The following is a 25,480-nucleotide window of genomic DNA, read 5'->3' as shown; positions in this document are numbered from 1 at the left end:
CCCCCCCCCCCCTTTTTGTGCTGAAACTTCCCAGCTAGCGGAAAGACGCACCTATGAAAAAGACTTGTGAATGATGACAAGATCATCCATCCATCCCTTTTACAGACCGCTTTCTCCGTATTAGGGTTGCAGGGGGTGCTGGAGCCTATCCCAGCCATCTTCAGGCACTAGGCGGGGGACACCCTGAACCGGTTTGCCAGCCAATCGCAGGGCACACAGAGAGAAACAACCATCCACTCTCACACTCACACCTAGGGACGATTTATAGTGTTCAATCAGCCTGCCAGGCATGTTTTTGGAATGTTGGAGGAAACCGGAGGACCCGGAGAAAACCCACGCAAACTCCACACAAGGAGGCGGCAGCGGGACTCGAACTCGCGACCTCTGCACTGTGAAGCCGGCGTACTAACGACTCGACTACTAGACAAGATCATTTTTTTGTCAATTATTATTTCAGAACATGGCCGCTCACTGATAGAGATTAGACAGAATAAGAAGTTATCATATTTAAAAGTCTCATACCGTTATATGCTTAGTCAACATGTGTGACTCAAATACACAATTGAAGCGCAGACAACCTGGGGTCAATCTGAGGTCAACAGACACAGCAAGTTAAACTGTCATCTTCATCTAGGAGATCTGGCCTTGGACAGAATTTAGGACTTAGGAAACTCCTTTATCACCGAAGCAATTTACGACTTCAAACTCCTTCACAGGAAGAGCTCATTAGCCAGGTTACAAATGTATCAGTTCATGGAAAAGACAATGTTTCATTGCTGTTCGCGCTTAGAACGCCCAGGGGTGTGGTATTCTAAACAAGAAAACTATGTTTTACTAATGTATCATAAATTTGCATATACTCAATATAAATAGCTTGGCAGAGGTCTGCAGAATTCAGGCGTCTGTCATGAATGGCTATGTCTCCTGCCGGCAGTAAACACAATCTTTCTGGGTTCGAGTCTTTGTCCACAGTGTCCGATCGAACATCTCTGACATGACCCTCCTTTGAAACCCTCCCCTCGGTTTTCAACTCTACTTGGAAACTCGGAACAAGCGGGTGTGTCTCATTTCAAGTCACCTGTCCTGGCGTCACCACAGGTGCCAGGTGAGGCTGGAAAGTGCTACGGCGGTCTGTGATGCAGCTGCCATGTTTGATCGGCGGCGCCTCTTCACCTACGGGAGGATACGTCGTCATGTCAGCAAGTCTTTGACGGACCGTCTCGGGGTTAAAGGTTAAATGTTGTGTTTAAGAGTTGTTTCATGAATAGCGTTCTCCATACCGATTGTTTGCTCCAGGAACCGTTGCGCTTCCTCGACACTTAATGTGAGACGGGTAAAATCGGGCATGTCTTGGTCGTCCACGTCCTCTTCTGCGGTGACGTTCGCTGTCTTTGACCGTTCCACTGCAATTAGGGGGGGGGGGGGGGGGAAGAGACGCGTTGGGAGAATGAATATGTCGATTGGTACAGAAGTTACGGTATTTTCCGGTGTATAAGGCGCACCTAATAGCCTTGAATTTCTTCAAAATTTGACCCTGCGCCTTATATGCAGGTGTGCCTTATATGTGAAGTACAGTGATACCTCGGCTTACGAACGCTTTAGCTAACGAACTTTACGAACGTTAAATTCGCGAGAATAGAATCTTGGCATACGAACTATTTTTCGGGTAACACACAGAGTGCCACACTAAGTGAGTGATGTGTCGTTCGCGAATGAGCCGTTTCTTGGGGTTCCTAACAAGGACCTGCAAATGGCAGCCGACTTTTTTTGTCCTCTATTCCCCGGCTCCAGTCTTCGGTTAAAGCCGCAAGTGATTGGTCAAGATCGGTTGTAGACACAAGCAGCAGGACATACGCATCAGGGCAAATGCAGCAATGAGCGGGGGGAGGGGTTACAGAAACAGAGCTGTAAATGAGATGAGAGCTTGAAACCAAAAAAAAAAACAAAAATAAAAAGGTGAGAACATGGATAGAAAACACAGTGAAATTTGGACTTGTTTCAACTTATTGATAGTTCAAAGGCAGAATGTAGATTGTAAGGTTAAAATATCCCATCAATCAGGCGCCACAAATAACCTGCACAAGCCATTTGTACAATTTGAAGAGAACATACAAGCAAGGGAACCAGCTATTAATGACGTTTCTAGTGTGTCTGCCTGCATCTGTTGCTGTTGCAATCTCACAACTTCTAAGATGTACAACCCAGATCTCCTTGAAAACACTTTATGCAAAAAGCTATCCATTCCATCAAGCCATCAACGACCATCACAAAGGTCAATAAAATGACTTGATTATACAGTACAGTTTATTTCTTTAATTACAATACCATCGCGCTAACAATACCCAAGCATGAAACAACAAAACCCAAACAAATTCAGGAATGGCGCTCTGTCATATTTTCAATTCTCGAATAATAATAATAATCATCATCATCATCATAAGAATTTTTCTGTGGGTGAGCAGCGGCAGACACACGCGCCAGTGTTCACTTTACCTGGAAGTAACTCAAATTGATAGAAAGCTAGCTAGCTAGCAAACTAACTAGCTAGCTAGCTAGCGAAGAGATCCTCTTTCCTTTGGGCTTTTCCCTTCAAGGGGTCGCGACAGCGAATCAGTGTGCTCCATCTTTCGAGGTTCGATTCGCATGTTTGCTTTGGCTAAGCTTTAATACATTTGAATGTCAGCGAATGAGTTAAACAACTTTACCAAAATTGTTTGCTAGCTATCTATTAGCTAGCTATCTATTCGCTATCTATTAGCTAACTAGCTAGTTTTTTATCCACTTGAGTTACTTCAACAAGCAATGTGGCTGCCGCTGCTCACCCACAGAAAAACTTATCCTGTGACTGTAAAGTGACCTTGAGAATTTTGAAAGGCCCTTAATGTATTATTATTATTATTATTATTATTATGTGTGTGTGTGTTTGTGTGTATCCCACTTCTATCATGTCTTTTCATGCTATCATTGTCAAGTTTTCACATTTTCATTTCCTAACCCAACAGCGCTTCCCCACCACCACCTCGCCCCGCCATTGCCGCCGTTGCCTCAAGCACGCCACCCGCCAAAGAGCCGTCAATCAGGCATCCAGGATTCAACTTATTACCACATGAATCCCAAGAAGAGGACGTTCACTACCACACAACAATGGCAGCTGACCATTAATACGCCTAACAGCCCCCCACCCCCCCGAGGATGTTGATCAAAAGGAGCGTCATCCAGGGTAATGGACTCCCTCCCGGGATCGGCCCACAGATAACAGCCTCGCCACCCCCCTCCCAGTAGACCGGATTCAGACTGACACGTGTAACCAAAAATCTTTCATTTGGGTAGTCGACTTCAAAAGATGCCGTCAAGGAAATGGCGGGGCATTAGGCAGATATTCATCTCAATGCGGCGCCGTCACTCTCAAAGATGGACACTGCGCAACCAGGCTTTCGTGCTCATCCGCTTGCATTTCTTTTCGTTACGCCCATACCCCCCCCCAAAAAAAACAAGGACATTCAGTTAAAAACAAAATAAAAAATGCTTCACAATACAGTGATACCTCGGTTTACGAACCCCTTGGCTTACAAACTTTTCGGTTTATGAACATTAAATTTATGAAAATTTCACCTTGGCATACGAACTTTACCTTGGCATACAAACTTTTTTTGTTCACGGAGCTGCCTCAATGAGTGATGTGTCATTCGCGAACGAGCGGTTCTTCTAACAACAAAATTGCAGGCGACTGTTTTTGTCCTCTATTCCCCGCCCCCAGTCTTCGGTTAAAGCCACGTGATTGGTCAAGAACGCAGCAGTGAGGGGGCGTGGTTTAAACATTAAAGAGACAGGCAGACGACAGTGAGAGAAATTCAACTTTGATAGTTCAAAGGCAGAGTGTTGACTGCAAGGTTAAAATATCCCATCAATCAGGCTCCACAAACAACCCACACAAGCCATCTCTACACTTGATGCAAAAGCTATCAACCCAGCTAAACAGAACACAATTGATGAGGAACTAGATAAAATGATCACAGAGAAAGCACCTACAAGAGATCATTCCTCAAGATGCTGAAAGGTTACATTCCTCATTAAGTGTTTAATGCTGATGAAACCGGCCACTCCATTCCATCAAGCCATCAACAACCATCACAAAGGTAAATAAAACTACTTTATTATACGTTACAGTTTGTTTTTTTCTTTAATTATAACACCATAGCACATTTATTATACATAAAATAAGGTTTATTTTGTGTAGTTTTAAGGCTTATAAAATTACAAAGTAGAAAATTATGTTTTATGGGGACCTGGGAACGGATTATTCTCATTTTAATGGTTTCCTATGGGAAATTAATTTTTGGGATACACACTTTTTGCCTTACACACTCTGTCTGGGAACCAATTAAGTTTGTAAGCCAAGGTATCACTGTATATTCTTTGCAGACGTAAGCCGCAAGAGAGTCGGCACGTCGTCTCCCATTCAGGCGCCACGAAACATCGCTAAGTCGCCAGAGTCTTTTATGCAAATGAGTCATCAGTTTGACGCGAGGAATTGTTCCAAAGACGATTGCATTGTGTTGCGTCTCAGCGTGGGTAGCGTGCGAATGAGCGTATCCTGTTTACACGGTGCCATGAATCCACCCTGTGTCATTAACCGGTTGGAAATGGGATGAAAAATATCTACACGCGGCTTTGGCGGGAGACAAGACACAATGGCGGTTGTGAGGAGAGCATAAATTATTTGTGCGCTACACTGCACACTAAAGGAGTAATAACACAGTCTCTTTAATTCAACATTTGTGCCTTAATCTTTGAAAATATAATAATACAGCCCAACCGATTAATCGGGTGACGGATTAACTAATTCACTGCCAGCCGATTTGCAAAAATGTGTCCACTCCAGTGCCAGGATGTTTGTCATTTTCACTCAAATTGCAGGACCCGGGAGCTTTGGGACTACATAAACATTCAATGCAGCGTAGGAAACTTTAGACTCCCTTCTTTCATAAAAAAAAAAAGAGTTAATGCCTAAGTTATATGGGTCTGGAGTTATCTGAGCTTGAAATGGGGGCGGCTGTACAAAAGGCAAATGCAAACTACATCAACATTCAATGCAGCATAGGAAACCTTAGACTCTCTTCTTTCCTCAGAACAAAATAGTTAATTCCTAAGCTATAACGGTCTGGAGTTATTTGAGTTTGAAATGGGGGCGGCTGTACAAAATACAATACAATACATACATTTTGATTTCTACAGCGCTTTAACAACAGCTGAGGCTGTAAAAAAGCGCTAACATGGACCAAAGGCAAATGCTACCCGCTAGTGGTAGGGGAAAACATGGCCAGAGGTCTGACAAGCGCTTTATCGGAACCCTTTGCAAGAAAAAAAAAAAAACCTGAACAAATTTGGGAATGACACTCCACGTCACACTTTTCAATTCCCTAATAAATTCGGGAATGGCAATGATTGAGTTCATCAGGCGGCGGGTTATTCGGGCGGCAGATTAATCGGGCGGCGGATTAATATGGCCGATTATGACGCGTCAAACATCAGACGATTGTTTTTACCTTTTCATGGACTCACCATTTACAAGCAGGTGGGCGCGGTATTGACACTGAATTTTGTCCCATAATCTTGTGTAAGTTATATTTTATTACTTTTGGTGATAAGGTCATTCTCGAGACCTGTCAATCAAAACATTGTAATCATTTTTACAAGCAATGCTGAGGTGAGCAATTCAAGTTGTGCAAGGAAGTCATTTGGATCTATCTCACACACAGTCAGATTTAGTTGAAAAGAAAAAATACATACATGTGTTGAATAAGACACATCGTCGATTTGACATAGATAAAATTTCTTATAGATTCGACCAAAAATGTTAATAGTCATGCGGATTAGCTCATTCACAACTATTCACAAATTTATTCGGGAATTGATCATATGACAGAGACCGCCATTCCCGAATTAGTTCGTGTTCTGTTTTTTTTCTTGCTTGGGTGCCGAAAAACCGCTGGCCAGACCTCTGGCTATGTTTTCCACAGGGGGGCAGTATTAACCGTTGTTTTTCATGTTAGCGCATTACAGTCACCCTCATTTCAGACTCATATAACTCCAGATGCATATAAGTTAGGAAATAACTTTTTTTTATAGTGAAATAAGATAGTTTAAGGTTTCTAACGCTGCATTGAGTGTTTATGTAGTCCTAAAATTCAATATTCTGTGGGTGACAATGACAAAAACCCTGGCACTGGAGTGGACACATTTTTGCACATTGTCTGGCAGTGAATTAGTTATTTACCATATATGGAAAATATTGTGTAAAATATGAATTTTTTTAAGGAAAATTGCTACATACTGTATAAATATGGTGGACAAAAAAGCACATTTATAGTTAACTCCCAATATTTACGTGTAATAGGGATAAACCAAGCCCGCAGCGAGTGAAAATCTGAGTATAATTGATACACCATTAAAATGTATTATAGCATGATTGATATAAACAGTGATACCTCGGCTTACATCCGCTTTTGCTTACAAACTTTTCGCCTTACGAACATTACATTCGTGAGAATATAATCTTGGCATATGAACTAGTTTTCGGCAAACGAGCCAAACCACACGGTCGACCATCGCCACAGTGGCTGGCGGACTAGTTTTCCACACCCCCTTTGAGTGCAGATGTGGTTAGTTATTGAGTGGAGTACTTTTGCTATTATGGGACCGAAAAAAACCCCACCACAGGCTAGTGTTGAGCCTAAGATGACATTAAAGAAAATTACGATCGAGCAGAAGAAGGAGATCACGGTGGCTGGCGGACTAGTTTTCATCACCCCGTGGTTTGTTATCGAGTGGAGTACTTTTGCTATTATGGCACTGAAAAAGACCCCACCACAGGCTACTTGTTATGTCGGAGGAACGAGAGGAGACGACTTGCCTGTCAACGGTATTGTCTTTTCATTAATCAGCCGATCAATCTGATTTTTTTTTGTCCTGCCAAAAATCAGCAGTTAAAAAAGTAGAATCATATTGGGTAAGGCCTAACTTAAAGTACGGCCGACAAATGAAACTAGGATGAATGTAAATAGGTGTGACACTATCGTACAATGCACTTTTCAAATCACCGAGGCATTGTAATCTTTTTTTAACATTTTAAAAATGTTTAAAAGTCATTTATGCATTGTTTAGATAAGATACGTGTCTAGGATGTGCACCATAATTTCATGAAATAGGTTAAAGTCATGAAGGCGCTCATTTGTTTGCAATTCTATTCCAATTGCATTTTAAATCAAATACAAATGTTCCTTTCTTTCAACCATTTTATGTCAAACAAGCTTTTTTTGCAGGCCTGTCCCCTTCTCACCTGTATCAGAGTCTTGAGCTTTCTCCAGCAGGAACTCTCGGATTTTTTCTACCCACATATATAGGATACTCTCCCCTGCATGCTCCCTGGGAAAACATTCAGTAGGGTGACTTTATAGCGAGATCAGGGGGAAAATTGCGGGTGGGGATTGGGGAGCGAGGGAGTGGGGATGTGGGGTGTAACGCCCTTCTGTCAAGAGCCAGAGATGAGAGAGGCACTCACACATAGAGGTCTTCCAGACTGTTGGCCAATCGAACCCGCTCAGAGCCCCGCAGCCATGCCGCGCTACAAAAGAAAAGCAGAGAACAAACACAGGGTTATCAAGTGGGGGCGACGAGTGGCTTGTTGACGGATAAATTTGTCAGATCGCCTGAGAATTAAATTTGAAAGGCAAATGTACCGACTTGATCTGGTAGATTGGTGGGGCCGCGCTGGGATAATCAGGAGGGAGAATTATCTAGAAGGAGGGGGAGGAGGAGTGAGGAGCAAAAAAAAGTCATTATGCAGATTGTAGACAAAAAAAAATGCCTGTTGTTTGTTTTTGTGTCTATGCACCTGCAAACACGCTGTTAGTTTCATCTCCTCCATGCCGTTTGATATTTTGATGCAAAATATTCTGGACGCCTCGTCAATGACACACCATTCGTCACCGTAGATGGACGACAGAGCCTCCACCTCCTCCATCTGATGCAAGTGACAATGACCCATCAATCACATCACAATATTTACCTACTCCTCCATTGAATATAAGACAATAAAAAGTGTCGCAAATGTCAGATTAGTGTTGCACCAAATGCCAATATGAACACGCAACGAAATGTATGAGCCTGAAAAAAAATCAATTCTAGTGATAATGGGGGGAAAAAAAATCTCTCTTATTTTCATTGGTACCTAGATCACTGTTAAGATACACGATCATTCATCGAGGCCAAAGCTTAGTATTTATGAAACGGCCAAACTACTAGTCTATCAATTGCTCCAAAATATAACACTATTGCCCAAAGGTCACTTTTTTTGTTTAAAAACTGCAACTTCAGTCTCTTAAGATTTCGATTATTTTTTGAAAGGTGTTCGTGTGCAATGACTTTTTGGAATTACACGCACTGTACATGTTGCACCAAACTATTACACGCTGAAATAAAAAGAAAGAAAAACACAAATGACACCTTGCCAGGTGGATAAAACGCAAATATGTCACTTACTTGTGACTGCAGATCATCTCCTTCATTCTCTGTACTTATCGTATCGGCCATTAAAACATAACTACAAGTATCTATTGAGGGAATACAAACATTTGTTAAACCCAATTGGAAATTTACGACAAATTACGAACGAGTGACACACGTGAAGATACACGAAGGTTCGATTTCCGGGATAAAATAGTTGTTTAGTGTCTTTCGGTTTCCGCTTTAAGACTACAAAATAAAGGTAAGGAATAAGAATATGGGGTTGGGAAAGAAGTAAAATCTATACGACGCAATACAAATGTGAAAATAGCTCATATGCAGCGTTTATTAAACTTTTTAATTCTCCTAAACTGTTTTTCTGTGACCACTGAATCAATAATTATTTTATTTTGACAAACATTTGAAACGTGTTCCGCCATGCCCAAATCAGCTGATCCGAGTGTAAACAGAAAATGGAGACGCGTGTATGTTGTGTAAAGTGTCTACTCCAGTGTTCTCGGTCTCGTTCCTGAGTCGAACCCTTGTTGTAGTTGTAGCATGGTAGCTTTTTTGGCTCCGGCTGGGACTCAAAATACGTCACATGCAGCGGTACCAAGGACGGAATTGACACATCGCTGCTACTTTTCAGCGCCTCTTTTCTTCCAGTAAGTACGGCAGTACCTTTTACAGGAGTCAAGAACGTATGTTGAGCTCCTGACGCGTGTTGCTTATTCAGTTGGAAAAAGTGTCATACTTTATATTGTACCAATACTTAAACAAATGGTACAAAAAATATGTAAAAACAAATACTGCTCACGTAGAAGTAGTGAGTCAAGTACAAAATAAAAGTAACGAAAGTACCAACTGTGAAATTTATTTACGTAAAACAACATCAATGAATTACGACCGTCAATGCAAAAGAATACCCAAGTATATGTACTGTATCTGAATATTAGTTTTTACATTTTGCTTCTACTCCTAATATATAACAAAAGCTTTTTACTGTTTACTGCGTTGTCGCTGTCGGCTTGTTACATTTTTTTCCCCACAACCGACGTAAAAAACAGTGGAGTAACGTTATCTCCATTTTAGGTTAAATCTTTATCGATTCGATGACATGAAAAAGGAAGCATTACATATAGTATTTGGAAAAGCAAGAAATTGCCCATCCATTGCCCTATTTATGTTTTTTTAAACCCACGTCATTTTTAACTTTTTTTGTTTCTGCCATGACCTGACAACGTGCATTTTTGTCTTGAGTAATGAAGAATGAGAAATATGTAGCTCTTTCGAGACTGTTGTGTCATAGTCATGGATGTTTCTTGCTTCACATTAGCCCATCTCGCTGTTGTCTGTATTTTTTTGTGCTAAAAGTCAATCACAATAACAATCGCAATGTCCTTTCCTTTCTCTTTTTATTGCTTTAAATATTTTAGCATAATGTCATCATCCACGGAAAACAATGCTGACAAAGTATAAAACGAGAAAAAAACAAAAAAGTAAGTATAACGTTACCAGACAAGTAAATAAATACTCATTTAAAATGCAGGTACCTGAAAAACGGCAGTACTTAAGTCATGGTTACTTCTCACTCGTGCTGCTTGTGTAACATGTGCTTGCCTCATCACTCCAGGCGACTTCATCTTTTGAAGTGTTGCAAATGGAAATATAGCAGCTCAATATCGTGCAATTTACTTGTGCAAATGGTTGGGGGCAGAATTCGTGCAGTGTATACAGATTTATTTCTGCAAACATTGAAAACAATATATATACTGTATGATGCCATGAACACATTTTTTTCGTGATATGTCATTGCTAATGTAGGTCAAGTCTGCCTTAAAAAAAGTAAAATAGAGAAGCTGTGAAGCATTTTAGGTAATAAAGACTACATTAAGATGTTGATAAAAACCCGAATCGTCCTAAATTTGAACAACCACGATTCAGTAATTACGGCCTGCGCATAATGAACACTCTCATGTAATCCCATCAGGAGTAATAAACGGCCGCAATTAAGACATTTAGATAAAAACACGAGTTTTTCCTCCAACATCTTTAATCATGTAGCCCATAAATATTCAATTCTGTGACAAATCCTCCATAATCAGATTAATGGCATCAGAATGCCATTTTCACAAGACGTAATGGTATGCAAATTGGATGCCAAGAGTTGTTGCTAGTTGCGTTATGCAAATTGGTTTCTGTTATCGATGATGGAACACGAACCAACGAGGCAGCCCATCAAGTTTTAACATTTCCAATACAAGAACAAAGCAGTTCCTCACTTTTTTACGCCATCCCGTCATCGGGGATTGATTTTTACTGGTGCCCATGTGAGCTGCTGAGAATATAAAACTTCACGTGGGCGTCATGTTATACTCAAGAGTTCTGATTTCCTTGTGCTCGTCCTATTACACCCTCACGCGTTGCTAACTGACAAATGACTCTCATGTGATTTTGCTCATCTCGCATACCTCCATCTCCGCAAATGACACAACAATCCCACAACACATAATTTCCTCAAAAATAGTAGCCCTCATTAAGTCAAATGGGTAGGCACTACACTGTATAATAATCTCAGTTCCTCCATGCTATCGTTGCGTCATGAAAACAGTAAACTCCTAAAAAATGTTCTAGCTAAGCTATTTGGGTTTCAAGCCATGGTAAAAGTAACACAGGTTTCCAAACTCGGAGTCAAATTTGAATTTAGAGTCTGACACCATTTTTTTGTTTCCTAACTGACATCAGAAAAAATGTTTTATAGAATCTAAAATACCCAAAACACGCAGGCAGATATTTTTAGTCAAATGCAAAACACCAATAAAAATGACTTAGTGTCCCCAAAATACTTCAAAATAACCCCGGAAATGGCGAGTTTCAGAAGGTCCCGCCCCCTTGTTCGTGACGTCACACCAGGACGTCTTCGCCTTGCTCTAGAATCAAAACAATGGCTTCAGATTCGGAGAAGATGCTTTCTTGTTACTCATCCATTTATGAATATGATTCAAATAGTTCTGAAGAGGAAAGCATAAATGTTTGCAATCGATTAGAGGAGTCCTCCCATAACAATTCGAGCCATCAATGACAGCAATGTAGCATCCAGAAAATGCAGAAGATGGCGCCCAAGCTGAGTTGGAAACGGGCTGATTTCTCTGCTGGGAATTTGCGTCAACTAGTATCAAATAGTAGTCTAGGTGCAAGACACAACGATTCACCTTCGCGTTATTTATGTGTTTTCCTTCTAATTTTGCCATCAACACGGATCAACACGAAGTTATCAGACCAAACAAAGTACCCAAAATGCATTGTGTGTCCCTTTCTCGGTCAGGGGCGTTCCAAACGTCACGTCACGTGGGGATCGTCATCAACTCGAAAACAAGACTTTGTGAATATTCAGCGCGAGTCTTAAAACGTAAAATATAGCTATATGCGGTGGAGTCTTTGTAAAATACGCTCAGTAGAAGTCATTTGAAGTGATTTTACAAATTATGGACACAACTTGTCCGGAGGCGTCGGTTGCCCTTTAAGCTAGACTTCAATAAAATTCCAAAACAAAGAATGCTACACAACAAACAAACGAGCTGTAGGTTGACGTCAAATCACGGGTGAATGTGACATAAAGTTATTACGGAATAATCAAGTGTTTATTTCCTCGGCATCCATGTTACCGGTCAGGCGTTTATGGAGGATCCGGATCCAGACGAGGAGTTTCTGCGCTGCGCCAGGAATGGAGACCTGGACGCCGTTCGGAAGCTCCTCGCATCCAAGGTGAGCGGCGAGAGCACATTGGACATCGACTGCAAAGGTTGGTCACGATAACCTGGATGTTGTATAGTATATTCTCCTTGAGTTTGCTCGCCAAAAGATCAGCAACTGTAGTCCTGTCACGTTTTGCGAGGTGGTGATGGCGGGTTCGGATCCCAAAAAGTAGGCAGGAGGGAGCAGGAGGTTGTTTGACAAATTGTATTAAAATAAAGGTCAGCAGTAACAAAATGTAAAACATCAAAATGATCTGAATGGAAAAAATACAAAGTAGCAAAAGAAAACCAAGTGTAAAAGTCCGCCAAGGTTAAACAAACACGTACACAATGCATGCAGCAACCAAGCAGCAAACAAACAATGAATCGGCACCGGATGATCGTGCCAGGTGTCCTTTTAAGTGTCATTGATTATAACGACCAGCACCTGCGAGGCTGCCGGCAGGGCTGACGTCGCTACCCGCTGGTCGCCAATCTGATCGGGACGACCAGCACCTGTGCAGGTGCAGGCGGGGCCGACAGCGCCCCCCGTTGGTCGCCAACCAGATCATGACAGTACCTCCCCTTCAAGGGGCTGCTTCCAGAAGTCCCAACAGTCTCCCAAAAGGTCCACTCGCCAGGGAACGGTCGGTGGAGAGGGCAACCGCTGCCTCTCCAGCACACGACGGGCGGCGGCCTGATGGGAACGGGACTCGGCCTGGGGTGGACGAAGACGCGGCACGGCTCGTCGTGGGCGTGAGTGCGATCCCTCTCGCACGTTCACGCGACGGCGCATGGCTCTGCGTGGACGTCGAACTGCCAGGCGCAGAATGGCACCCCGTACGGCCGTATGGGACCAGGTCTCGGCCGGACGCCGACGTGGGCGTGAACTGCCCGGCTCCGGGGTAACGAGACGGGTCCAGAGCCGCTCCGGGATCCAGCGGTGAGTGGGGTCTCGGACTGACGTTGACGCGGACGTTGCACGGCTCGTCGTGGATGAGACTCAATTCGTCATGCACGACGACAGCGTGGCTGGACGTGGGCGTGCAATGCCAGTCACCCAGTTTCACCCTGGACGGCCACCTGGAAGGAGGTCTCGGCCGGACGTTTACGTGGACGTTGCGGCTCGTCGAGTGACGCGATTCAAACGCGACGAGGCTTTCGCTAACGTGGACGTAGCATTGCCAGGCACAGGGTGGAAATGAGACGGGTCCGATGTACCTGCGGGATCCGATGGTTGGCCGATTCATTCTGTCACGGTTTGCGAGGTGGTGATGGCGGGTTCGGATCCCAAAAAGCAGGCAGGAGGGAGCAGGAGGTTGTTTGACAAATTGTATTAAAATAAAGTCAGCAGGAACAAAATGTAAAACATCAAAATGATCTGAATGGAAAAAATACAAAGTAGCAAAAGAAGACCAAAAGTAAAAGCTCGCCAAGGTTAAACAAACACGTACGCAATGCATGCTGCGACCAAGCAACAAACAAACAATGAATCGGCACCAGATGATCGTGCCAGGTGTCCTTTTAAGTGTCATTGATTTTAACGACCAGCACCTGCGAGGCTGCCGGCAGGGCTGACGTCGCTACCCGCTGGTCGCCAATCTGATCGGGACGACCAGCACCTGTGCAGGTGCAGGCGGGGCCGACAGCGCCCCCCGTTGGTCGCCAACCAGATCATGACAAGTCCATACTGCGGCACGGGGGCCAATTGTGGCCCGCTGTCCATTTTTCATGTCACGACATGACAAAACATAAATACTAAAAATAGCATTTAACTGTGGCCGCAAACGCCTGAAAGGAGGGTATTCTGCACAACTTTTCTTCATATTAGAATATACAAATAAACAATTTATGATAAAAAGAAGAACAGCATAATTTATCTTCAAAACACTGTAATCAATAAAGGTAATTCCATTTTCGAGGTGGAAATAGTCTCGGCCCCATTTGTGCTCTATGACTAATTTATAATGATTACATACCTCACTTGGGCTTTCTGAAAAGGTAAATGTTAAAAATTAATGGTTCCATTTTTTTCAGTAGTCAAACCAGGTTTCGGGACTAACGATAAATACATAGATAGATAGATAGATGGATGGATGGATGGATGGATGGATAGATAGATAGATAGATAGATAGATAGATAGATAGATAGATAGATAGATAGATAGATAGATAGACAGGCAGACGGATGCTATCTATCCATCTATCTAGCTAGCTAGTGAGCTAGCTAGATAGATAGATAGACAGACAGTTGCTATCTAGCTGGCTAGCTAGATAGCTAGATAGATAGACAGACAGACAGATAGAGAACTAGCTTGCTACCTCGCTAGCGAGTTAGCTATCTAGATAAAAATAATTAATATATCCAAAATACATACCAAAATACATACATAAATACATATCAAATAAATACCTAAACAATAAATACATAACAAGTACTAAACAAAATAATAACTAAACAAATACAGTAATAAATAAACACATAATAAATGAACAATTCATGAACACATGACAAATAAACAAACCCTAAATGAGCAAATAATAAATAAACTATTAATAAAAACAAATGAGTAAACAATAAATAAATAAATACAAAAATGCATAAATAAATAATAAATAACTAAATAAACAAACAAATACATAAATAAATAGAAAGACAAATAAATAAATACAGAAAAAAATAAATCAATGCAAAAATGCATAAATAAATAAATAAATAAATAAATAAATAAATAAAAAGACAAATAAATAAATACATATCTTTTATAGTATCCTATATGTTGTCCGACTGTCATCTCTAATTGTGTTGATGTTGCAGGTAAGAGTAAGTCAAACCGGGGTTGGACACCTCTTCACTTGGCCTCTTATTTTGGACACACGGACGTGGTGGACGAATTACTGAAGGTTCGTTCTTAAAAAAATATATATACACATTATCAAAAGGTTAAAAACACGTGTGATTCTCTGAAAACAGGCCGGGGCGGACGTGAACCTGCCGAATAATGTTGGCGACACGCCCCTTCATAAGGCGTCCTTCACAGGGAGAAAGGTACCCTGACGCATACATTTAGCCCATGCGATCAATTAATCAACCGGTCGAATCATTTAGGAAGTTGTCATGCTGTTGCTGCGCTACAACGCCAGCGCGACCGTTATCAATGGCACGGCCCAGATTCCCAAAGATGTCACTGAAAACGACGAGATCAGAACCATGCTGGCGGGTGAGACGTTTGCTTACATATGCGCACCCAAGTAGACACTGAGAACATGTTGGCCAAATGTTTTTTTTCTTTTTTTATACAGCGGTCGAGAGGACAGAAGAGCGGAAACGTGAATGTAAACTTCTAGAAGCAGCGGGAGAAGGCGACGTTGACACTCTGAGCCAGCTGGTTTGTTTTTAATTTTTTTTTATGCTGTTTTAATACAGTGTTCCGGTTTCAAGCATTGGTTAGGGTTTCAAACTAGGCTTCCTTTAAAGGACAACCGATGCCTCCCGACAAGTTGTATCCATAATTTGTAAAATCACTTCAAATCCCTTCTACTTAGCATATTTTACAAAGATTCCACTGCATATAGCTATATTTAACATTTCAAGACTCGTGCTGAGTATTCAGGAAGTCTTGTTTTCGAGATGGTGACTATTCCAGACGTGACGTCACTGAAGGCACACCCCTGACCGAGAAAGCGACACATGGGTACTTTGTTTGGTCTGAAAACTTCGTGTAGATCCGTGTTGTTGGCGAAATTAGAAGGAAAACACATAACTAACGCGATGGTGAATCGTTGTTGCACCAAGACTACAATTTGATACTAGTTGACACAAATTCCCAGCAGACAAATCAGCCCATTTCCAACGGAGCATGAGGGCCATCTTGTGCATTTTCTGGGACGCTACATTGGAGTCCAGATGGATCGAATTGATGCGGAAATACTTCTTTAATCGATTGCAAACATTTATGCTTTCCTCTTCAGAACTATTTGAATCATATTCATAACTGGATGAGTAACAAGAAAGCATCCTCTCCGAATCTGAAGCCATTGTTTTAATTCTAGAGCAGGGGTGTCAAAGTCATTTTTTGCCGCGGGCCACATTGTAGTTATGGTTTCCTCTCGAGGGCCGTTATGAATTTGGGGAACCCATTAGAATGTTGAAATCTCTTCAAATATTACATATAGAGCACACAGCAAATTAATGAATAACTCGTTTTCAAATCTGAAGTCAAGAATAATGACTTTTATCGTGGTTGACATCCAAAAATATGAAATTTTGGCTCAGATTTTAGCAATCATCATGGAATTTAACAAGTTTGATTTGCTTCCGCGGGCCGAAAAAATGTGGTGGGCCGGATTTGGCCCGCGGGCCTTGACTTTGACACCGGTGTTCTAGAGCAAGGCAAGACGTCCTGGCGTGACGTCACGAAAAAAGGGGGCGGGACCTTCTGAAACTGAAACTTTGTGAGGTCATTTTGAAGTAGTTTTGGGACACTTTAAGTCAATTTTCATGGTGTTTTGCATTTGACTAAAAATATCAGACTGTGGGTTTTGGGCATTTTAGATGCTATAAAACGTTTTTCTGATGTCAGATAGGAAACAAAACAATTGTGTCGGTTGTCCTTTAATTATTTCCATTAAAGGAAAAGCTCATGATCCAGAGCAAAACGCATTAAATGTCAAACTACTATCCATCCACCCGTTAAGAATGTGGTGATCCAAAGCATACCACATCAAATTTCCAGTCAAAATGTGCGTTTTTAACTCATTCACTGCTATTCCCGAATTTATTTGGGAATTGAAAAGCACCATTCCCAAATTTGTTTGGGTTTTGGTTTTTCTTGCGGGGTGCCAATAAAGCACTGGTCAGACCTCTCCCAATGTTTTTCCCTTCCACCAGGGGGTACCATTTGTGTTTTGTCCATGTTAGCGCTTTGGTACAGCTTAAGCTGTTGTCAAAGCGTGTACAAATCAATATGTATGTATTGCATTGTATTGTATTGTATTTTGTACAGCCGCCCCCATTTCAAGCTCAGATAACTCCAGACCCATAAAACTTAGGAATTAACTCTTTTTTTTCTGATGAAAGAAGAGAGTCTAAGGTTTCTAACGTTTATGTAGTCCTAAAACTGGAATTTGAGTGAAAATGACAAAAACCCTGGCACTGGAGTGGACACATTTTTGCACATGTCTGGCAGTGAATGAGTGAAGCCTCAATTAGTGTTTCAAACCAGACTTCGAACGGCGCATGGCTAAGTTCTTCACAGCTAAGTTCTTCACAGCATATCAAAACACCTTAGTGGAGTCATCAGAACTGTCTTTGTTTTTGTCTCATGTTCTTTTATTTAACTTTTTATTGAACTCAGTGTGTGTGTGTGTGCGTGTGTGTGTGATTCCGTGTAGCTGAGCAGCAAGACGCCGCCCAACATAGATTGCATTGACGTGCTTGGCAACACTCCGTTGCACTGCGCCGCCTATCGAGGTCAGAAGCAGTGCGCCGCCAAGCTCCTGAGGGCCGGAGCCAGCACCGCTATGAAGAACAACATCGGTAAGAAGGACGTGATACTATTAGGATACATCTGGTGTCCAATACCTTCAAATGGTCCCTTTTTGATATTGGGGCAAGCGGAATTGTCAAGAACAGTTTTTATTGTCATCTTATTATGAGCCAGCCGGGTGGGAACGACCACTAGAGGGAGCTACGCTAAAGGGAATACAATACAATATGCGACCGCTTTGTTGATATTGAGCGTTAACAACCGCTGCACCTGTCACAAAGCGCATGACAGAACATTTAAAATACTACGTCCAAGTAATCGGAATATATCCCGTGACTGTAAAGTGTCCTTGAGAGTTTTGAAAGGTGCTTATAAATAAAATGTATTATTATTATTATTATTATTATTATTATTATTATTATTATTATTATTATTATATCGATTCATCGCTTAACATGTAAATTATTATTATTATTATTATTATTATTATTATTATTATTATTATTATAGAAACTGCATCGGATTATAAGGCAAAATGTCGGCTTTTGAGAACATTTAATGTTTTTAGGTACGTCGTATATTGCGGAAAATACAGTACGCTTGACCATGTCATTTTAACTCATTCACTGCCAGACATGCCAGACAAAAATGTGTCCACTCCAGTCCTAGGGTTTTTGTCATTGTCACTCAAATTCCAGGACACACAGAATATGAAGTTTTAGGACTACATAAACATTCAATGCAGCGTAAGAAACCTTAGACTCTCTTCTTTCATCAGAAAAAAAAGAGTTAATTCCTAAATGATATGGGTCTGGAGTTATATGAGCTTGAAATGAGGGTGGCTGTCCAAAATACAATGCAATACATCTACAGTAAAGTCTCGTTATATCGATATCGGATATATCGATAGTCCCGGTTATATCGATACTATTTCTATGCGCGCACGGAGAAAATTACATGCGCGTAGGGTCGGATATATCGATAGTCCCGGTTATATCGATATTTTTTCGGACTCCCTTGAATATCGATATAATGAGACTTTACTGTATATTGGTTTATATACTGTCGCGCTTTAACAACAGCTGAAGCTGGAACAAATCGCTAACATGGAAAAAAAGGGAAATTCTGCCCCCTTGTGGAAGGGAAATAACATTGCCAGAGACCATGGCCAGCGGTTTATCGGCACCCAAACAAGAAAAAACAAATTTGGGAATGGCGCTCTATGTCATATTTTCAATTCCCAAATAAATTTGTAAATGGCAGTGAATGAGTTAAAAACGATAATATAGCGACGCTTCACCGTCTTCTTTTTCCTTCTATCTGATTAAATGCTTTTTGCCTTGTGATTATCGCCGTGATTCAACGAGCGATGATTAAGCAAGAGGCCGAACAGTGCTAATTAGCCTTGATGCCATTTGTGTTTTTAATTTTTGATTTTTTGTCTGTTTACGTTGATGACGGAGACGTGATTCTGTCAGTCCAGGCTGTGGTGAAGCTGAATAAGGATGCTAACAAAGTGCCTCAAAACGTATTTCAAGCTGAAGCGAGGGGTTTCAAAATAAGGTTTTGACACAAAGGTTGTGATCCCAAGTCTTTCTTGTGAATGTGATGTGTTTTTCTCAGGTCAGTCCGTGTTGCAGTTGGCCAGCGACGAGGCCATGCGACAGCTGCTTGAAGGCAACTCCCGCCGTGTGAGTCTTCACACACTTTGACCACTATTATTGTTTGTTTTGTTGAGTTTTGTGGCGTTCCTCGTCTTTGCAGGGGATGAGACGCCACCCCAAGAAGTTTGAGGGACTCCTCTGGAAGGTGAAGTTCACCACAACGTTGGACGCCATTAATAATAATCTATTTCATTTCTAAGCGCCTTCAAGGTCACTTTACAGTCACAGTATCCGTTTTTCTGTGGGTGAGCAACGGCAGCCACACGTGCCAGCGTTCACTTAACCCGTAGTAACATTCAAGGTGTCAACGGAACAAGATGCCGACACCATTTTGATTTTTCACTTAAATTTTCTTGCATAAAGACTTCACACTTTTAACTCATTTACTGGCAGATATGTGCAAAAATGTGACACTCCTGTGCCAGGGTTTTTGTCATTATCACTTGACTTCCAGGACACACGGAATATTGACTTTTAGGACTACATAAGCATTCATTACAGCATTAAAAAAAACTTTGATTCTTTGTTTTTCATCAGAAAAAAATGGTTAATTCCTAAATTATATGGGTCTGGAGTTATATGAGCTTGAAATGAGGGCGGCTGTCCAAAATACAATAAAATACATCCATATTGGTTTATATAGCGCTTTAACAACAGCTATAGCTGGAACAAAACGCTAACATGGAAAAAAAGGTTAATACTGCCCACTTGTGGAAAACATAGCCAGAAGTCTGGCCAGCACTTTATCGGTACCAGAGCCTGAAAAAACAAAACCCGAACAAATTGGGAATGGCGCTCTACGTCATATTTTCAATTCCCAAATATATTTGTGAATAGCAGTGAATGAGTTGAAGTATCACAAAACCAGGGTTAGGTTTTGAAAGTTGGGTTTTAAACCATGGTTAGGGTTTTAAACTATTGTTAGCAATTACAATACGAGCATCCGACAAGGGTCAGGTTTCAAACCTTGGGTGAGGATTTTAGTGTTAGTTTTCAAATTCAGATTTCAAGATTAGGCTAGCACTTTCTTATTGTACAGAATTTAAAACCAGGTTTTAAAGCAATGATTAGGGTTTCAAGGCGGGGTTTCAAGACATGGTTGTGATATGAAGACTGTTTGGGTTTCAAACATGGGTTACGCTTTCATACCTGGGTTAGGGTTTCAAACTAGGACTTGTGCTTCAAATGACAGTTTGAAATTCGGATTTCTAATCAGAATATGTGTTTTAAGGCAGATAAGACACATTTTGTGATCACCAGTATGGTTTCATAAATTAGGGTTTCAAACCTGGCTAAGGATTTCAAAGTAAGATTCCAGACAGGGTTGGAACTTTTAAAATTGGCTTTCACGTCTGCGTTTAATTTTCCATTCATGTACATATGACATGACGTGGGACCTCACCGGACCTCAATTCAACGACGTGTAAGGGTCGGACAGGTTTTGCTAAATACATTACCAAGTAGGAACCATCCATACTATACACTGTATGCTTTGAACAACGGTTGATGGAGCGCACTCTGAAAGTACGTCAATACAACATTGATTGCTCCATTTCAGTGAGTTCAATGCAAACACGCGCATCATGAAAATGTATTGCGCAGTCGCCTTTCTGGCATGCCCGTCTGTAACCTCACTTAGCAGGCAGTGAAGCGGCCATTGATTCACGTAATGATTTCGTAAAGACTGAGACAGTGATGAGTCCGTGAAGTTTGACGAGATTACCTGGCAGAGCCGCGCGCATCTGCGCCAACGTATGCTGGTTAGTTATTAAATTACTGAGCTAGTGGCTAAGCTAACGGTAGAGCTTGTTAGACCTGCGTTGTTTATAATGAAACACAATGAACGTATGAATGAATATTCAGATTCAAATATTCATTTGAAATATACTGTTATTTTTATGATTTTAAAGGAGAACAGACGCCTCCGGACAAGTTGTGTCCATAATTTGTAAAATTTGTAAATCAAATGACTTCTACTGAGCGTATTTTAAAAAGATTCCACGGCATATAGCTATATTTTACGTTTTAAGACTGCCGCTGAATATTCAGGAAGTCTTTGTTTTCGAGTTGATGACGATGCCAGACGTGACGCGGTGCACGTCTGTAACGCCCCTGACCGAGAAAGCGACACACAATGCATTTTGTGTACTTTGTTTGGTCTGAAAACTTATTGTTGATCCGTGTTGATGGCGAAATTAGAAGGAAAACACATACATAATGCGATGGTGAATCGTTGTGTGTTGCACCAAGACTACTCTTTGATACTAGTTGACACAAATTCCCAGCAGACAAATCAGCCCATTTCCAATGGAGCTTGGGCGCCATCTTGTGCATTTTCTGGGACGCTACATTGGAGTCCTGACGGCTTGAATTGATACTCAGGACTTGTTTAATCGATTGCAAACATGTATGCTTTCCTCTTCAGAACTATTTGAATCATATTCATAACTGGATGAGTAACAAGAAAGCATCTTCCCCGAATCTTAAGCCATGCACAGAACCCGTCAGAAATGAACCGTGAAGTAGCGGGGGATCACTGTATATACAATATCAACATATAAAAAAATTGTAGCAAAATAAGACAAGCCAGAGTGAAAGTAATTTTGCCTTTCAACCACCTATGGGGGTCATTCGGAGAGCAAAGAGAGAATATGTGCGCTATGTCTGAAAATGTGTCAAAACGGAGCGATGGTACTGAACCCTCCCTGGTGTGTCGTCTCCGCAGAGCTCCAGATTTTTGGGCTGGCGCTCCTACTGGGTGGTCCTTCACGACGGCGTTCTGTCCTGGTACTCCAAACAGTAGGTGGCGTCTTCGACCTTGCTCACCTTTTGATTGGAAAGATGGTCACAAGCGGCAGATAAGTGGACAATCCTCAAAGTCAAAGTGCTTGAAAAGTGATACTTGAGGGAAAGTAACTGAATATAACTTTGATGGTGGTTCAAGTCACCTTGTTGAATTCGACCTGAGTAAAAGTATGTACACAGTATCTGACATTTTCCTTACCGCCGATTTCTGGGATGAAATACACTTCAAATATCATTTGTGATAAAAATAAATTGTGACTGAGACAAATCTTGTTTTTTTTAATGTATGTAACCAACTGTATAACTAGTGGTTCTCAAATCGGGGCACGTGCTCTGTGGAGGGCGGGGACGGGGGGGTTGCAAAGGCGTTCCGGTGTCCCGTGAGCATTTAAAATATATTTAAAAGATGTAACAAATCTTCAAAATTAAAACAATTGTTCTATTATGTCAATATTTCAGAAAAATAAATGTTATATACACCACGCTAGTTCATTTCATTATCCTAAAAACCGACCGGTACCCCTTATCCAGAATGGTTCGACCCTACCTGTAAAATGCTACCTAGCATTAGCTGCTAGTCTCTCCCTCTGCCGCTCATATTTTTTAATGGATTTTATTGTCATACCGATGATATTTTTACATTTGCTAAATGTAGTGAAGTAAAAAGCTAAATGGTTGGTAGGTATATAAATAATGAGATCAAGTACAGAGAGTTTGTTAGTTTGTCGGACCGTAAATTGTAAGTTGTAAAGTGTGTGCTGTGAATTGTTGCTCTTTGCCCCCATGCTGGTCCAGATCTGACGCTGTCGCCAACATCAAGAGGCAAGGATGCAAGTCCCTCACTCACGCTCAGTTTTTGGTGAGAAATGTCTCCTGGAAATTGTCCTTTTTTTCTTACTTTGTTCAAATTGGGTTTTTTAAAAAGGGAGTTCAAGTTGTAGTTACGTACGGTTTCAAACAGGGATGGGCAAATGATGATTTAGGATTGGGACAATTATTATTTTAGTTTTGGGTAGTCTTGGGAGAGAAACCAGCCACACACTTTTTTTCAAACAAGATTACCTACCGATTACAAGTATAGAATTCAATCTTATAACTTACAGTGTCATTTTAATCATTTTATATTTCGTATTATCGATCTTTATTACTATGTCGGAGCACACACTCGTCGTTTTTGGTATTCTTTATTTTTGATTATTCCCCTGATCTTCTTTTTGGGACCAGCGCTTTGTGTTGTAGTTTAATAAATCATCCTGCACGGACCTCTGTCGCGTTGTGGTGGCAGCCGTAAAATTATTAAAAAAAAGTCTGGCGGTCGTGGTCGTAAGTACGGGTGGTCGTAACTCTCGCCGGTCGTAAATCGGATGTTACCTGTAATAATATATAATAATAATAATATAAAATAATAATGTCATAATAATAACTCTGCAACTACTACTACTACTACTACTACTACTACTACTACTATGAATAATAATAATATTAATAATGGTTATACTGGACTAAAAATAAGGATGAATTGATTCATTGTTTTTAATGAATCTTTTTTTAATACATAAATATTTTAATGTTCTTTTTCTTGATTTTTTTTTTTCCTCCCCCATTTGGTCTTCAAGATGCGATCCAAAGATAAGTGCATCTTCACCCTGAAGTGCTTTGATGACAGCGTCCATTACTTCAAAGTCTCGTCCAAAAAGGAGCCCGAGGCGACAAGAAAAGTACGGTTTGATGATTCCCTGGTTTTTACGCTTCTTCCGTCCCGGTTGATCAATTTACAGTCGCCGCCTCCCGATAACGGCTTCTTTGTGACAATTTGAGAAGTTAAGGTCCCGTCGCTGCGCGCTGTCACATCTATGCTCACCAAAACAAACACATATGACACAAATCACCTCGTATTTGGCCGGCCCCCTTTCCAATTTGCTGTGACATTTGTCTGAGGAGGAAAAGTCAATGGCCGCCTTGTTTCTTATGCTTTGCACTCTACTATTTACCAGCTTTGGATGTCCAAATTGTTTTTTTTTCATGTCAAAACAAGCTGACAACCAAATTGTTTTCAATAGATGTACACTTGAATGCCCACAATTGCAAGGTTAAGGTTAGATAGAAATTGGGGTATTGAGATGAGGTTCCAAGTTTAAAAGAGCTTTTCAAGCCTTTGAGTTTCTAAATTAACTCATTCCCTGCCAGACATATGCAAAAATGTGTCCACTCCAGTGCCAGGGGTTTTGTCATTGTCACTCAAATTCCAGGACGCACAGAATATTGAGTTTTAAGACTACCGATGAAAAGGTTTCTTTAGATGTCATCTGTACTTCTTTGAAGGTGTCAGATGTTTCGCTCCTCATCCGAAAAGCTTCGCCAGCTAACTAAATTTGTGCTGGTAGCTCTGGCCCTACATAAACAGGACTACATAAACATTCAATGCAGCATAAGAAATCGTAGACTCTGTTCTTTCATTAAAAAAAGAGTTAATTCCTAAATTATATCGGTCTGGTGTTATCTGAGCTTGAAATGAGTACGGCTGTCCAAAATACAATGTAAAACATACATATTGCTGCTTTAACACCAGCTGAAGATGGAACAAAGCGCTAACATTCAAAAAAGGGAAATGCTTCCCCCTTGTGGAAGGGAAAACATTGCCAGGGGCCATAGCCAGCGCTTTATCGCCACCCAAACGAGAAAAAACAAAACCCGAAGAAATTCAAAAATGGCGCTTTACGTCATATTTTCAATTCCTGAATAAATTCCTGAATGCCAGTGAATGAGTTTAAATTGTTTTAACCCCTTCAGGGACACAGTGGACATCTTATCGGGTTATAGGGTGCATGAAAGGGTGAAAGACAAAATTAGGGGGTTCAAAGTACAGGTAACATCCGACTTACGACCGGCTCAACTTACGACCACCGCATACTTACGACTACGACCTCCAGACCCTATTTTAAATTTTTTAATTCTACGCCTGGCACCGCAACACGCTAGCTGGCCGGCAACGCGTACGACAATTTTGGCCAGCCAGCATCTCACTCTCGCACAGCAATCGACCGTGTGATGGCACCAGAGGGGGTGGTTTGCGAGTCACTATTCAACATTTTGAATGGATTTCAACTTATGACCATCTTGACTTATGACCGTTTGGTCGGAACGGAACTCGTTCGTAAGTCGGATGTTACCTGTATCTTGATAAGCCTCAAGGGTTTGAGTCTCAAATTAGGGTTTCAAAGCACACTTTCAAAGGCGGGGGGTGTAAACCTCGATTTGGGTTTCATTGTAATTTCATGGCAAG

The 25,480-nt window shown here is 41.3% G+C and overlaps 2 protein-coding genes across 6 annotated transcripts in view; one reads left to right on the top strand and one right to left on the bottom strand.

The window, feature by feature from the left end:
* Window positions 1–8,700, bottom strand: part of impact (impact RWD domain protein) — a 30,187-nt gene extending 21,487 nt beyond the window's left edge. For both annotated transcript variants that reach the window (XM_089001468.1, XM_089001469.1), the window contains exons 1-7: window positions 8,542–8,700; window positions 7,895–8,023; window positions 7,744–7,796; window positions 7,562–7,624; window positions 7,340–7,425; window positions 1,281–1,403; window positions 1,079–1,173 (exon numbers count right to left, since the gene is read on the bottom strand). In XM_089001468.1, coding sequence (XP_088857594.1) covers window positions 1,079–1,173; window positions 1,281–1,403; window positions 7,340–7,425; window positions 7,562–7,624; window positions 7,744–7,796; window positions 7,895–8,023; window positions 8,542–8,592 — 600 coding nt within the window. In that variant the 5' untranslated portion in view covers window positions 8,593–8,700. The remainder of the gene's footprint in view (window positions 1–1,078; window positions 1,174–1,280; window positions 1,404–7,339; window positions 7,426–7,561; window positions 7,625–7,743; window positions 7,797–7,894; window positions 8,024–8,541) is intronic.
* Window positions 8,701–8,972: 272 nt separating this feature from the next.
* LOC148896031 (oxysterol-binding protein-related protein 1-like) overlaps window positions 8,973–25,480 on the top strand; it is a 44,049-nt gene continuing 27,541 nt past the window's right edge. The window contains exons 1-13 of one of the 4 annotated variants that reach the window (XM_089000301.1): window positions 8,973–9,170; window positions 9,942–10,004; window positions 12,178–12,270; window positions 15,058–15,143; window positions 15,214–15,288; window positions 15,349–15,460; window positions 15,543–15,628; window positions 17,634–17,778; window positions 19,352–19,419; window positions 19,493–19,537; window positions 22,118–22,191; window positions 22,993–23,056; window positions 23,814–23,915. In XM_089000301.1, coding sequence (XP_088856427.1) covers window positions 9,968–10,004; window positions 12,178–12,270; window positions 15,058–15,143; window positions 15,214–15,288; window positions 15,349–15,460; window positions 15,543–15,628; window positions 17,634–17,778; window positions 19,352–19,419; window positions 19,493–19,537; window positions 22,118–22,191; window positions 22,993–23,056; window positions 23,814–23,915 — 987 coding nt within the window. In that variant the 5' untranslated portion in view covers window positions 8,973–9,170; window positions 9,942–9,967. Of the gene's footprint in view, window positions 9,171–9,941; window positions 10,005–12,177; window positions 12,308–15,057; window positions 15,144–15,213; window positions 15,289–15,348; window positions 15,461–15,542; window positions 15,629–17,633; window positions 17,779–19,351; window positions 19,420–19,492; window positions 19,538–22,117; window positions 22,192–22,992; window positions 23,057–23,813; window positions 23,916–25,480 lie in introns of all 4 variants that reach the window. The other 3 variants (XM_089000303.1, XM_089000302.1, XM_089000304.1) reach the window with 3 other exon arrangements.

The sequence above is a fragment of the Hippocampus bargibanti genome, linkage group LG07 (genome assembly GCF_051943395.1).
Source record: "Hippocampus bargibanti isolate YZ-2025 linkage group LG07, ASM5194339v1, whole genome shotgun sequence".
Lineage (NCBI taxonomy): Eukaryota > Metazoa > Chordata > Actinopteri > Syngnathiformes > Syngnathidae > Hippocampus > Hippocampus bargibanti.
This window is presented reverse-complemented; position numbering and strand designations above follow the sequence as displayed.